General features: G+C 35.6%; 1 protein-coding gene across 1 annotated transcript; it reads right to left on the bottom strand.

Annotated features, from left to right (window-relative positions):
- Positions 1 to 13,855: 13,855 nt before the first annotated feature.
- Positions 13,856 to 14,765, bottom strand: LOC123662281. Its single transcript, XM_045597143.1, has 2 exons — positions 14,446 to 14,765; positions 13,856 to 14,352 (listed from the first exon to the last, which is right to left on the bottom strand). The coding sequence occupies exons 1-2, from the start codon at positions 14,587 to 14,589 to the stop codon at positions 14,152 to 14,154; spliced, it is 345 nt and encodes a 114-aa protein (XP_045453099.1). The 5' UTR covers positions 14,590 to 14,765; the 3' UTR covers positions 13,856 to 14,151.
- Between the last annotated feature and the right edge of the window lie 1,864 nt (positions 14,766 to 16,629).

Below are 16,629 nucleotides of genomic sequence, written 5' to 3'. Positions count from 1 at the left end.
CACGATACCAAACTAGGGATATCCCCTTTCTAACAAAAAAAGAATTATCAAAATCGGTATATCCAGTAGAAAGTTATGCGGTATAATACAACGTAGGTCGACGAAAAAAGCGTCAAGTAAAAACGCATTATTAGATATAACTCAAAAAGTAGTTGTTAGATCTCAAATAAATTTAAATGGGACCAATTGGTACACACCACCTTTCGATTAAAACAAAATTTGTCGAAATCAGTCTACCCGATCAAAAGTTCTGATGAAACATACATAGTGTTGCCCAAATTCAGTCTTGGTCTTGCAGTCTTGGTCTTGTTCTTGCGTTTTTGCAAGACCAAGACCAAGAACAAGACCGCGTATTTTTAGCAAGACCAAGACCAAGACTGACCGTGCAAGACTTGAGCAAGAACAAGACATAGCCTGCAAGACTCTTGCGTCTTGCAGCTAGGACTTAGCGCTATTTCACTGAGTAGTTAGGTGTAACAGTTCGGTGTATAGGTAGGTACGCTTAGGAATTCTATGAGACGCAAAAAACTGTATCAAAGAATATGAAAAACTGGACCTATGCGCATTACGACTAATACCATAAACATAGCGAATAAAAAAATATCTATTAAAATCAAACTGAGTGCATGCATAGTTATGTTTTAACCATCGGCACTTTGATAATGCGGCATCAAAGGTTTTGTACTTACTTCTCAAAGAAATTTGCCGCTTTTCGGAAGTACATGGTTATGATACACGCGCCGGCGGCTTCTTTTGAAATCTAAAACAATCGTTGCCGCCACGCCGAAATCATAACATTTGACACTATTTGATTGCCGCCATAGGGCGTAGGTATACTCATGCAAAATAATTTCGAATTTTAAGAGTACCTACAGGTGTTCCAAAGAATAAATAAGTTTCAGAGTGCTTAGAATGAAAATGAATACATTATACTGATCACGCAAGTAGTATTATGATTAGGATAAAATGGTAAGGATAGGTAGTAGATGTCATATTAATTCATTCTAGTAAGTGTATATTATAATATTGATTACTTATATGGTTTTAAACTAATTACTTAGGTACTATTATTGTACATTTAGTCATTATATTTCTTAAGTTTTTACAAGAAAAAATAGCAAAAAGTGTTCAAATATCACCCGTTTAATAAATATTGTAGCCACTTTTAAATATACTTGAAACGTGTAAAAAAATTCTACAAAACTAATAAAATAATATAAAAAGCGTAGGTACTTACCTACTAATAAAATAAAAAGCCTGCGATAAGAGTTTTGTATTACTTACCAGCCCGAATATCTCTGAGAGAGATGATGAGAGTAAGTATTTACTAGCTGTGCCCGCGACTTCGTCCACGAGGAATAGTAACTTTGGAGGTATAGTGACGTTCAGGACTTATTTATTTATTTTAAAACTTCTGTCATCAAACATACAAACGAACTCTTCAGCTTTATATAGTATAGATGTACGCCAACACATTCACTTATATGTAAAGAATAGTGATTGGCACTAATTCTTTACATATATTTTATTCACGCGTCGCGTCTGTACAAGTAGGTAATATTTAGTGTGTGTTTGTACGCCGCACGCGGCATTGTTTGATTTGCGGCGGCATCCTTTTCATAGAGCCGGCACGTGGCGAGGCGGCGCGGTAGAAAGCAAGGAAACGTACTATAAATAAAGGAATTATTTTAATTCCAGTCATTTCCAATTGAGCTGTGCTTCGAGTCTAACTTAATAATTGTTTTTACTAATTCTCGTTGTTTTCTAAAAACGTATCACGTGTACAATTTAATATGAGTGACGAAGATTCAAATTATTCTAGTCCGAGTAACGAGAGTTTGAGTTACAGATCTAAAAGACCCAAAAGCAAATTTGAGGAGTTTTTCGAAATAATTCATGCATCCCAAACTGCCTTCTGTAAATTGTGCCAACATAAAAAGATTGAAATAAAAATGAAAAACAGAAACACTTCAGGCTTAAGGAAACATCTAATATCTTTCCACAAAAAGGAATCAGAAATATTTCTTCCTGTTAAACCAAAATTAAGTGGAGATATCACAAGCTTTTTAGTAACCGCTGGAAGAAGTGGACAGGTAAGAATATTTTTTTAACAGTTAAAAGAATTTTAACTCTGCGTAGCTATTCATGCGATACTTTCAAAAACGCCATTAACTTACGTAAGTATTTTTGAGTTAGTGGTGTTTTCATCTAGGGGTGCGACATATTAAGTATGTAATTATCGTCTTAAATATTTTTTATAAACACCCATATTTTCATTTAATCGGCCAGTAACAACTAAGTACTTTATTTTGGTAAATTACAGTACAGTGCAACCTTAATATAACAAATATCAATTTAACGATTTTCTCGATTTAACAACAACAAACCTCCTCCTCTTATACGCTCAAACCTAGTATGTTTTAAATAATAACACAAGATTTATTGTTTTGTTTCAGTCGGAAAACAGCAGTGACAACATCACGACAGCTACAGTTGATTGGGTGGTGAAAAAATATCTTCCCTTCTCATTTTTCGATGACGAAGCTACACAAGTATATTTTTGATGTATTTGCCCTAATATGGTGTTTCCTAAAAGGTCTACACTTAGAAGGAAAGTCAAAGAGCGATTTGAAGAGCTCCAATTGAATCTCAAGGAACGACTTCAACAATTATCATCTAAAATGTCTTTTACCATTGATGGGTGGACGTCAATTGCTGGTAGGAGTTACTACGGGGTTACTATTCATTATATAGACAACGAATGGAAGTATCAATCTGTAGTTCTTGATTTTATACCATCACGCGGTCGACATACTGGGGAAGATATTGCAACGATTTTCCATGAATGTTTATTGGAATATGGCATAATTGATAAAATACAAGGTATCACGGTCGACAACGCAACTGCAAATACCAAATTTATGTATGAACTGGGCAAACAGCTGCCGCCACACTTTGATTCAGACAATCAACATTTCCGGTGCTTTGCTCACATTTTAAACCTTGGTGTACAAGATTTATTAAAGACCTTAGCATTACACTGTGAGTCTGACACTAACGCGCAAGATCAGCAGTACGAAGACTATGCAGACGAAACTGAGGATGAGGAAGATGAAGAATCTGCACCAAATATTGCTGACTCGCGTACATCTGTAACAAAGTTACGCAGTATTTCCAGTAAAATAAAAAGAAGTGAGATAGTGAAGAAGAAGTTTCAGTCTGCTTGTGAAGCAGCTGGCGTGCCATCAAATCTAAATGCCATTCTTGACTGTCCAACGAGATGGAATTCCACACATGATATGATTGGATTTGGTTTAAAAATGAGAGCGGGCATTGACATATTGTGCAGTTCTGTCACCGAATTAAATGATTTTCAAATCACAGCTAATGAATGGCAGGTACTCGAAAAATTACATAAATTTCTAATAAACTTTAAACTTTTAAGTACAAAACTTGGTGGAGACAAATATGTTACATTACCGCTAGTCATTGTATCATTCAATCTCTTGCTAGATAAAATTGAATCCATGGTAAAACAGTTAGATGAGAAACCTAATCGATCTGAAGTGGATGAAAGGCTCATTCTAGCTTTCCAAGCAGCTCGAAACAAAATGCTTAAACATTACAAGAAGAGCAACTGGATTTATTGTACTTCTTTAATTTTAGACCCAAGGCATAAGGCTCAGACTTTTGACCTGACAATGTGGGGGAAGCAACTTAAAACAGAAAGTCTGCGCAAGTTCAATGAACTTTATGAAGAATATAAAAGTCTACACTCACTGAACAAATCTCTGGAATTACCAGAAAAAGAAAATAAAGTATGTGATGAAGATGAAGACGTAATAGACTTTGATAAACTCTATGAATGTCCCTCGACGTCATCTGGATCTTGTCTTCAAGGCTTAGTGATAGACGAGTTGGAGGAGTACCTGAGAAAACCAAGAACTGCCAGCTCGGAAGACATTTTAGATTGGTGGAGGACGCATGAGACAGAGTATCCGATTTTATCGAAAATGGCCCGTGATTTTCTCTCAATACCTGCAACTTCAGTACCTGCTGAGAGGTTATTTTCTAAAGCATCATTAGTAATTAGAAAACATAGAAATAAGTTAAGTGATGAGTCAGCCAGATGGTTACTTTGTATTAATTCTTGGTCAAAAAAATTGATATAAAGTATCATAACCTAATGATAAAGCTGTTGATTTGTGTTGTATTTTATTTTTTATTCAAATAAATGATAAATCGTAAAACTCTTTTATTAAATTTCTTATAAGTTGAGGGTTCAATCTCTTTCTAGACAGATAAGTATTGTTCTTTAAAATACAGTCAAGTTATTGTAATTAATTTGTTTTTTTACATGTTTTAGCAAATGTAAGCTTATAAATCATAAATGTTTATTAAGAAACAGTTACTTCCATGGAAAACGACATATAGGTCAGTTGATTTTTCGAATTTCTTATCAAATCTTCAGTTATTTATTAATCTGCTTGATCTTTACTATGGCTATGTTAATTCAAGCTCACAATGTTCCAATTCTAATACGTTTTTCTAAGATTTAAAGTAAACTTTAATAAATAGTAATAGACTAATAGGTAATTGCAAGACTTGCAAGACTCTTGCTGCAAGACCAAGACCAAGACCAAGACTGGGAGCGCAAGACCAAGACCAAGACCAAGACCAGGTGTATTGGCGCAAGACCAAGACCAAGACTGGCTAAGTCTCGTCTTGTTCTTGCATTTGGGCAACACTAAACATACATAAAAAAAAATACAGTCGAATTGAGAACCTCCTCCTTTTTTGGAAGTCGGTTAATAAAGACATTCTGTAGTATATTTAGTATCAGCATTACACCCGTGCGAAGCCGGGTTGGGTCGCTAGTTTATATATAAAATTGTCAAATAATTAAATTTCTTTTTAAAAGTATATTAATTTATTTAATTATATAATCTAGTTTTTCCTAGGGGAGCCTTTAATTCCTATGGGAACTCATTCCCAAGGTGGCGGATAGAGGACTGCTCGCCTGGTGCTGCATGAGCAGAACCAGGAGGGTAGGAGTGAAATATAATAGCTCCTGCAGGCCAAAAGGCCGCAGGACACTGCGATATAAAACCCCTGCTGCGGGCTTCTTCGACATCTTCGGAGCAGAGACCGTAGCTGTGCTGTGAATCTGGGCTGGGGCTCACAGAAGAGATGACGTTGGAAAAACCCTTCGGGGCCAACGGCAGCGCTCATACTCCGCAGCGGGTGATAGTCTTGGCGTCAGGTGGCAAGCGGCCGTAAAAAAGCCAATCATTATAACTTCAAATCATGAAAGGCAGAGATAAGAAAAGGGCAATCAATGCTAGGGCGTCCCCCTTTAAGCGACGACAGTAATGATGGAAACGCAACAAATGCTAGGGCGTACCCCCAAAGCGAAGCAAATGTCATCAGAGCATTCGGGATCAAATGGCACTGGCACACGACCTTGCGAATGTTAACACTTTCTTCACTAAGCCTGCAGAGCATCTGATAACCTATAAAAATGGCAGAGTATGCACTCAGATAGACTACATTCTAACTGATAGAAAAAACTAAAGACATGCAAAGACTGCAAAATAATACCCGGGGAACCTCTTACTTTACAGCATAGAATACTAATGGCAGAGTTCAAAATACTAAAACCATACAGGGTCAGCGCTTCGGCCTGTAATTTCTCACTACTGGCCATAGGCCTCTTTCCCCATGTAGGAGAAGGATCAGAGCTTTCCTTGGCTGTAACCGTTGCGCCAACGCGGCATCATACAGGGTCAAGAAATTGAAAATCATAAGAACGCGGTGGCATAAACTGGAGGGTGAAGAGGGTCTCAGACTATGTGAAGAAATCGCACAACATCTTCAGGAGCAGCAGGATGATACAGCTGACGCAATGTGGAGAGATTTTCAATCATAATGCAATGAAAAAGCTAAACGATATTTAGGGCTAACTAAAGGTGCCAACAATAATAACAAGGAGTTGGTGTAATGATGAAGAGAGAAAAATTGGAAACTAAGAAAACATTCTTCAAATTATGGCAATAGACAAAAGACGTTGCTGATCACCAAGCTTATAAAATTCCTAAGAAAATCGCAAAACGAGCTGTCGCACAGGCCAAGGCAACCACCAGGGATGATTGACACTAATGACATGACACTAATCTTGAAACTGCCTTAATTGATAAAGAAATCTTTACGTTGGCAAAACGCAAACATCAAAGTAGTAGGGATATTACCACAAACAGATTTATCAAAAATAAACAAGGTAAACTACTAACATCAAATAAAACCCTGGATTACTCCTGGATTACTACGCTGCATACGACATCGTGATAAACTATACAAAGAAACTAAAAGTAATCCTAATGACATGACTGCCAGAATAATCTATACTCGTTATAGAAACTTCTTTGTTGAAGAAAATAAAGACTGACTTTGAATTTAACGAATTCCGGAATGCTGGCAAAGATGTAAGGAGAACTTGGGCTGTTATTAAAAAAGTCACCAATATTTCTAACGAAAATACTAGCACATCAAGTCTCTAAATTCCACATCATGCACCCCTTTTTACTACTTGTTTAATTACTACTTGTTTTATCATAGTTATTTTATTATTGTTTGATCTTTATTTTTCCTGGTGATCATTGTGTTTGTGTTTATATTTTGTTACATTTGGTCATCTTTGTGATACGACGCTTTGTGAGGAGGGCGTTAATGACTGAGACACAGTTTTATACTAATGTAGTTATTATCGTTACAAATTGTTTTTGTTATTTACCAAATATTTGAAATAAATAAATATTATTATTATTATTATTATAAAGACATCAGAGACCGCTGGACAGAATACTACACGGAGTTGCTAAATGAGGTATTTCCCAGTGAGGCACCACAAGATATTCCTGCTACAGAAGGCCCTATCCCAAGTATAAAGCCGGAGGAGATAACTCTGGCAATCAAACGAATGGCAAATCATAAAGCCTCTTATCTCTCGATATCCCTGTTGAATTCTGGAAGCGAATCTGAGACACAAGCTGATGGAATACCCGACTGGCGGAAAAGCTTTCTAATCCCTTTCTATAGACATAAAGGATGGATATAAGACTCTGCGGCAACTATAGAGCTATAAAGCTGATCTCAAATTCCTTCAAAATACGGGAAAGAGTCATCAACCAAAGACTACTTGAAATAACTAGCGTCACTGAAAACCAATGCGGATTCGCTGCCGGTAAATCCACAATTGAAAAGTACAGACACAATAAAACAGACTTGCACATGATATTCATCGACCTCGAAAAAGCTTTCGATCGGGTACCGAGAGAACTAATTTGGCGTGCTCCAAGGGCCCAGAGTGCCCCCGAGCATTACATAATGTATGTCAAAGATATGTACCACCAAGTATCAACCAAAGTGCGAACTCCAGCGGGAACAGGCGATGAATTTGATGTGAAGGTTGGTGTGCATCAAGGTTTCGCACTCAGCCCTCTGCTATTTAATATTTTAATGAACCATCTCACCTCACATCTGCAACGAGCACCACCATGGGATATGCTACATAAGATGTGAATAACCTACAGCAGATTTTGGAAAAGTGGAGAGAAGCTCTGGAAACATCAGGTCTGCGAATAAGCAGAGAGAAGACCGAGTACATGCATTGCAACTTTAGCGGCGTCAATAGTAAACACACCGTCTGTTTTCAGAACACCCAGCTAAAAGAAGTAGACCATTTCAAGTACCTAGGATCAATCATCAGTAAAGATGGGTCAATAGACACTGATGTCACCCATCGTATAAATACCGGGTGAATGAAATAGAGAGAAGTGTCCGGCGTGCTATGTGACAGCCGAATGCCTGTTCGCATAAAAGGACGAGTATACAGAACAGCCGTCAGACCGGCCATGACATACGGAGCCGCATGCTGGCCTCTCAAAAAGCAGCACGAAAACCAATTGCACTGTGCAGAGATGAAGATGCTCAGGTGGGCGGGTGGTGTGACTAGGCTGGACCATGTCAGAAACACGCATTTATGAGGAACCTTCAAAGTAAGACCTATCCCAGAAAAACTACAGGAAAGCCGCCTGCCTCAATGTATCCTACATTGAGGCGACCATCCGATCACATGACCAGAAAAGTGCTGGATATTAAAACTAAGCCCCGAGGACGAGGAAGACCCCGAATCACATGATATCTGTAGTAAATAAGAACCTCAAAGAAGCCCAAGTCAAAAAAGAGACGACCCAAGACCGTGTTGCCTGGGGGCACATGATACGGAGGGCTGACCCCAAATAAAATGGAAAAGAGGCAGCAAAATATGTAAATGTATATATATACTAGCTGCCCGCGGTCGCGGCTTCGCCCACGTTCAAGTCAGTGTGTCACAAAGTTTTGCTGGCAAACTTCCAGTGAAACTCTCATCAAAATCGGCTTAGCCGTTCCTTAAACCTTCCCCTTGGAGCCTTCTCTTCATTGGCGAAATCGCATGAAAATCCGTGGACACCTTCACACCATTTATAGAGCATACATTTTAAATTTCAAGTCTTTTACTTCAAAAACATAGGACTTTCATACAAACGTCCAACCCCGTTTTACCCACTTATGGGTAGAGTTTCGTAAAATCCGTTCTTAGCGGATGCCTACGTTTTATAGGGAGCCTACTTGTCAAATTTCAAGTTTGTTGGTGTGATAGTTTCGGAGATTTCGTGATGAGTGAGTGACCTTTCGCTTTTATATATACGAGTATATATACTAGCTGTGCCCGCAGCTTCGCCCGCGTTGAAATTAGTGTGTCACAAAGTTTTCCCGGCAAACTTCCAGTGAAACTCCCATCAAAATCGGCTTAGCCGTTCCGTAAACCTTCCTCTTGCCAATGGTGGAGCCCTCTCTCCAATGGTGAAACTGCATGAAAATCCGTTCAGTAGATTTTGAGCGAATCGATCACATACACTTTTGGGGACTTTGTTTTATAATACACTAACTGTTGCCCGCGACTACGTCCGCGTGGTTATGAAGATATGCATTACTATTAAGATGTTTAACGCAACATCGTAACGGTACATCGTTCCATAGCTTAATTGGCTAGAGCGCCGACACGGTCAGTCGGAGACGCGGGTTCGATCCCCGCTGGAGCGGTATTCAAAAATGTTTGGAATTCCTAATGTGTGGGTAACACAAAAATAAAATCGTACATAATAAAAATTGCATGGTGTCGTCTCCTGTCAAAGATTTTCATTGTAATATGAAACTTTGAATAGTTACGGGTCTCTGTAAAGAACTCACTGTAGATGGCGCCACGGTTCTCTTAAACCGAAAATAAAAATCATCATATCAAAAATTTCGATCTAGCGGGTACATCGTTCCATAGCTTAATTGACTAGAGCGCCGACACGGTCAGTCGGAGACGCAGGTTCGATCCCCGCTGGAGCGGTCAATTTTTGATATGATATTCAAAAATGTTTAACGCAAATTATTTTTTTATTTCAGTCACTTGAAATGCTTATCAAATTGAGTAACTTTTTAAAAGGCACAATTTAGTATAATTTAATAGTTATTTTTATAAAACCTCTCTATACACCACATTTCTAGTTTTATTTCCAAGCTGTATATGTTTCATACAAACTATCAACCATACAAACCGCCTTAGCGGCGGAATATCGTAAAATCCGTTCTTAGTGGACGTCTGCTAACTATAATCTACCTCCCTGCCAAATTTTATCTTTGTCCAACCTGGATGGATAGACCATCCAGCGGTTTTTGAGTTCTCGTGATGAGTGAGTTAGTGATCTTTCTCTTTTATATATATATAAAAGATCGATTTTCGTGAAATCAGCTCTTAGCGGATGTCTACGCCCTATAAGGAACCTACCTGCCAAATTCCAACTTTGTAGCTGTTATACTTTCGGAGGTTTCGTGATGAGTGAGTCAACCTACCATCCCCCATTTTAACTCCAAAAGAGAGTAGATTTCTAAAGATACATTATTTGTACACCTTTTCACCATCTATAAAACATACATTTTAAATTTCAAGTCTCTTACTTCAAAAACATAAGACTTTCATACAAACTTCCAACCCCCGTTTTACCCCCTTAGGGATCGAGTTTCGTAAAATCCGTTCTTAGCGGATGTCTACGCCCTATAAGGAACCTACCTGCCAAATTCCAACTTTGTAGCTGTTATACTTTCGGAGATTTCGTGATGAGTGAGTGACCTTTCGCTTTTATATATATTAATTAATATTATAGATATTATAGATTATAGATATAGATTTATAGATAGATATATATATAGAAGAAGAAGATAGATAGATAGATTTCATATTTACTGTTTGATTATTGCATGTTATGTGCCTTTTAAAAAGAAATACAATTAAACTTCTTTAATTAATTATGTAAAATAATTAACCGACTTCCAAAACAGGAGGAGGTTCTCAATTCGACTGTATTTTTTTTTTAATGTATGTTACATCAGAACTTTTGACTGTGTGGACCGATTTCGACAAATGTTTTTTTAATCGAAAGGTGGTGTGTGCCAATTGGTCCCATTTAAATTTATTTGAGATCTAACAACTACTTTTCGAGTTATATCTAATAATGTGTTTTTACTTGACGCTTTTTTCGTCGACCTACGTTGTATTTATACCGCATAACTTTCTACTGGATGTACCGATTTTGATAATTCTTTTTTTGTTGGAAAGGAGATATCCCTAGTTTAGTACCATGATATGAAAACCAGGATCTGATGATGGGATCTCAGAGAAATCGAGGGAAACTCTTGAAAATCCGCAATAACTTTTTACTGGGTGTACTGATTTTGATAATTCTCTTTTTGTTGAAAAGAAGATATCCCTAGTTTAGTACCATGATAAGGAAACCAGGATCTGATGATGGGATCTCAGAGAAATCGAGGGAAACTCTTGAAAATCCGCAATAACTTTTTACTGGGTGTACCGATTTTAATAATGTTTAATTCAATCGAAAGCTGATGTTTGTCATGTGGACACATATAAATTTTATTGAGATCTGATCACTACTTTTTGAATAATCTTTGATAACGCGTAGTTACTTGACTATTTTTTCGTCGATCTACGTTGTATTACTCGTCGATGTAATTGAAGTCGGTATTTTTTCGTTTGCGAGCAAACACAATTATTCTTTTTGTTTTATGTTGTTATTTCTGTTGTCAATCCTAATAAATAAATAAATAAATAAATATACAAATAAAAAATTAAAAAAGGTCGTTTTTTTAAGAAAAATTTTCATCTACCATACTTAATTCTAATGCAGAGAAAGATGACGTTTTTCTTTCAATCGACAAAAAACCGAGGAGGCTCTAGTCGATATTTTTTTTGCTTTAATTTTGACCATACATAACTTTTTAGAGGGTAGTCCGAATTTGATAATTCTTTTTTTATTGGAAAGGCCCGAAGTTGATTGTCGCCTCGGAGGTGAGGGAGAAGTGCGGTTCGCAGTTTGCTTGGCATAGACATGGGAAAGAGCAAAGGCCACATTCTTTTTATTTGTCATTGTATTTTTTACTAGTCATCATTACAGCCTATAAAGTCCACTGCTGGACATAGGCCTCCACAAGTTTACGTCAAAAATAACGTGAACTCATGTGTTTTGCCCATAGTCACCACGCTGGGCAGGCGGGTTGGTGACCGCAGTACTGGCTTTGTCGCACCGAAGACGCTGCTGCCCGTCTTCGGCCTGTGTATTTCAAAGCCAGCAGTTGGATGGTTATCCCGCCATCGGTCGGCTTCTTAAGTTCCAAGGTGGTTGTGGAACCTTGTTATCCCTTAGTCGCCTCTTACGACACCCACGGGAAGAGAGGGGGTGGCTAAATTCTTTAGTGCCGTAGCCACACAGCACATTTTTTACTAGTATTACGGTAATATTTATTTTTTAACGTCACCTATTTAAGAACACTTGGGCTGCTAAAACGAACCTAACGGTACCTCAATTATGTAAATCCGTTCTGGAGATATGAGGTAATAAAGAATTTTACATACATACGTACATAGTTATATACATACAAGTTATGCGCGAAAAACCTAAAACTTCCTTTGCAGTCTAGTAAAAATGGAAAAAGTGAAAAGGTTTATAACTTAGTATAATACTAGCTGTGCTCGCAACTTCGTCCGCGTCGCATAGTGACTACATGTTCAACGTGATTCTTTATATTGGCGTAACTTTTTTATTTATAAACCGCTTGACATGAAACAAACACTAAATGTTAAGCTAAGCTTGCCACAATTTACTAGTAAAAACCACATCTAAATCGGATGAGCCGTTTCTGAGATTAGCGTGCACAAACGCACAGACAAACAAACAAAAGTTCTGACAATGATTGTTTTGGGTGTGAATTGCGTATTGATTAAGGTCCCAATAATATTTTTTCTCATATATTTTAAATGTTCAGACAGTGACCCGTTACATTTTTATTATATGTACTGATGATTTTTCAAATTTAAAATAACAATAAATTATACCAGAGCATTATGGTCATATAGATTAACCTTGAAATAAAAATAGCTTGATTGAATCAAGCCCTACTAAGTTTTTTTGCCTCCAAATATCTCATTGAATAATCTGAAGATTACCATGATGACCTCGTGTCTCTCTGTCACAACCACTTTGCTGTAAATCTTTTAGAGCAATTGAGTTATAAAATACACAGACCAATTTATTGGTTAAAAAATACTTAAAAATCACAGTGAGCTGTTCAATTTATTAAATAACGCGAAAAACCAATAAATTACTTTCACTTCCACGTCAAATAACTTGGAAAGGAGTGAATTTATTTCAAAACGTCAAGAAACTTTTTTGTAGAGTATTAAATTTCCTTTGAAAAATAGTATTTTTTACCATAAAAATACTGATATTTCTGGTAATTACAAAAATCCAAAATAGAAACGCAAAATTGAAGAAATTAATCAATGTTTAAGGCACAATTACAAGGAAACCACTTGCTTTACAGTTTACATTAATTTACTAAGAAAGCTTTTTTTCAAGGACATTTAATTACCTTTAAGAATACACATCACTCAAAACTTTTCAGATTAATAATTGATTAGTTTTGAGTACAAAAATGCGATAACATTTAAAAAACCTAAAGTCGCAACGATACACCCCTTAATATTATTATTAAGAGCTCAAACTTTTTGAATAACCTTTTTTTTATCACAATGATTGATATTTTCAGTATTGTTAAGAAAAAAAATAGTGTTTTTTTGGCCCAGTCTAATATTATATATTTTATTTTGTTTTAATAAAATGTTTAAATTGTCACATACAATTTTAAAAATTGTTTTTACAATGTAAAAACTGTTGTCTGGAAAAAAAATAGAAAGAACTTAGAAGAATACACAATAACACAAATAACAAGAAAACTTTACTAGATGAGGGATACCTATAAATATCAATCAAAATATTAAGTATTAAAACTAAATGAAACTAGAGCATCGCCACATGAATAATTACAAATTACATTGAAATGTTGCTTACTATAAAATGACTAGCACAAATCAAACATAGATTTTTCACAATTTTTAAAAAAACAACAAGAAATATACAACAGGGTCAAATAACTTTTATAACTTTATTAATTTAAATAGCCGGGAGTAAACGTAATTTTATAGATACATACAAATAAAAAGAATAATTCAAAAAGACTATATGACTTATATGACTCACTATATTTAATTTTATCAATATAAATTATATTTTACAAAATGTAATTACTACTTGTTAATATTATTGCAACTTTTTAACTTGTTAATGTTATTATTTGATAATGAAGTTGTTCTAAAATTACATAATAATAATAAACTATTAACTAGATTATACATGTATTTTGAAATATTTACAACTTGAAATTATATGACTAATTTAAATTATTATAAGCACTTAAATAATAAGTAGTAGGTAAGTCTAGACATCTTACCATACACAAATGCTTGTAATTTGTTTTCAAAAAAGTGACAAACATTTAGTCAAATTTTCGTTATTCTAATGAGAAATAATAGATATTTTTTAAATTAATTTTCAGATATCTTTGAAAGTTTCCAATGCTTTATATCTTACATAAATACTAATTCTAGTCATAGAATAAAATTTTATAATACAAACTAAAATTATTAATAATTTATTTTCGTATAGGAGGATGTGGAGGTCCATTGGAGTTATCGCATAGGCTCACATAGCAGCCGCGACCTACTCTGGCACGTCTTTGTCCTTTTAACATATTTGCTGCATGTTCGATACGCATTACCAACCTATGCTGATTTTCTAAGCGTTCTAAACAGTTCTTGCAAATAGTTTTGGGTAGAGGATCTGAACGTGACACCTAAAAATATAAAATTATTGCAATTTAAATTTATAAAAGCATTATTGATAAAGTTGCAAATGAAAATAAAAATCTTGAAAATAATATACATACGTTTATTGAAAGATATCTATTGATTTTCTCAGATATACATAATCGTATGCCTTCTTCTCCATAAATGTGAAGAACAACACGATGCATTTCAGAACATAAACGACATATAAAACCAGTCAATACACCTCTGTCTAAGCTTCCCATTTTTATCTTAGTTTGGATATAACAAAGAATTTACAGGGACTACACTGGAAAACAAAATACTGAAATAATCTATTTCTATATTGTTTTATAACAATAAATACCAGAGATATGAGAGATATTCGCAAATGTCAAAACTTAGACTTTCAATTTTACACAGAGAAAAAATAAAATTTAGGATCCCGCTTGCGTTAGCTGTGGTCAACACACGTGTTTTAGTCACAGAGCAACACGGAGGGGAGTAGTCATGTACAGGCGTTCCCCTCTGTCAAGGTATAAGGCCAAATGCCCATATGCATACAATAAAACTAGTTGCAGCCGCACTGATCACTAGACTAAATCTAGTTGCGCGATTGAATCAACGTCCTTCAAAAATATAGTTCTTTTAAACCTTTTTTAAACTTACAAATTACAAATATTATCGGTCGTGTTGACTCGATTTGTTTACCAACACAGGCCGCTCGCCCTCATACAATATGCGGATCGTTCGAGCGACTGATCGGAGTCTATTAGACTTGGGTAACTCATGAGTGAGTGATACAAATGAAACACTCTTTTCAAGTGAGCTAGTCTCTCATCAGCTCACTTACGTTTCAAATATATCTCCAGCTCACTAGTCTTATGATTCATTTTCGAGAGATTGACGTACTGAGCGGGAGTAAACGAGACTGAGCTAGTGAGCCACTCGATCAGACGATGGCGTTTATCATGCGAAAGAGAGAGATAGTCAGTTGTGGCTCTGTATCTTTTCGATTCATATTTCACAAGGTCATAGACTCAATCGTCTTGCTTTGAACAAGCGAAAAAGTATTTTTTTACCACCACATAAGGTTGCATTTTGGTTGAATTATAAAATTATTTCACTGAGCTAAATGAGCTGAAGAGCTAAATGAGTGATATATATCCTAAGATCAAAATGATATATATTTCTCTTTTCTTTTCAGTGATATAAACTTCGCATGGCTAGAGTCTATTTCCGAGAAGTCACTGTCGCCGAGCGATAGTGTTGTTACCGGTTTGTTTGTAGATTGTTATCGATAAAAACGGCAAAGGCAAAAGAGGAGACAGACATTTTTGTGATTTTGATTTATTTAAAATATTATATTGCTAGCTTTTTTAAATAAACATAGTTATATAATAAAATTGTATTAAATTAAATATATTATACGTATTATGAGTATTAATACATTTTACTAGAATTACTTAATGTGAACTTCGACCATAATGTTTTATATAAAAATTTGGCAGGTTTTCTAAAAATCCAAATTTAAGGGATATATGGAAAAAAATTGTAGTAACAGTTAACCTGGACGCCCACAAAAAATAGTGTAATTTGTTTAGATCATATCAATACCACAAAAAATAAATAAATGCTGCCAGCATTCTTGGCACAATTCCACGCGGACATGATTTATACCAAAACTATCTGTAAATATTTAGTTCTTAAGTTGTGAATTGTAAATATGTATAATATTTTGTATACCACTAACTTTCAAGTGTTGGCGAACAATAGAAGGAAATTAGTCGAGGGCAACAAACCAACACTAACGCCACACTGTTTGTGTCCCTTTATTTTATTTTTTTTGTCTCACGTACAAGGTAATCAAGATATAGTTCAACTTAGTCATAGTAGTGAAATGAAGCTTAGATTTATCAACTTTGAAAATTAACACTGTTAAATCCATCCTTTCAGAGTCATCAACAAATCATTCAATCTAGCAGATAACAGGCTATCATCTTATGATGCCGTTAGTCCTACTCTCCCTATTCCTGATTCGTTGACATCACCGTGTACATTATCAACTCCGCAAAATGTGGGTTGACTTTAAATCGTTTATTGTAGACTGGCATTGTTTGACGCAACAACGTTGCACCAAACGTATTGTGACATAATTATAATAGTTAGACATATGCTGTCGCGACACTTTTTAACCGACTTCCAAAAAGGGAGGAGGTTCTCAATTCGACTGTATTTTTTTATGTATGTTACGTCAGAAATTTTGACTGGGTGTACCGATTTTGATGATTTTTAATTTAATAGAA

The sequence above is a fragment of the Melitaea cinxia genome, chromosome 18 (genome assembly GCF_905220565.1).
Source record: "Melitaea cinxia chromosome 18, ilMelCinx1.1, whole genome shotgun sequence".
NCBI lineage: Eukaryota > Metazoa > Arthropoda > Insecta > Lepidoptera > Nymphalidae > Melitaea > Melitaea cinxia.
This window is presented reverse-complemented; position numbering and strand designations above follow the sequence as displayed.

Coding starts and splice junctions, on each gene's coding strand:
- LOC123662281 (XM_045597143.1), bottom strand. CDS start 14,589: ATGGGAAGCTTAGACAGAGGTGTATTGACTGGTTTTATATGTCGTTTA. Junction 14,353..14,445: donor ATAGATATCTTTCAATAAAC/GTATGTATATTA, acceptor TTATATTTTTAG/GTGTCACGTTCAGATCCTCT.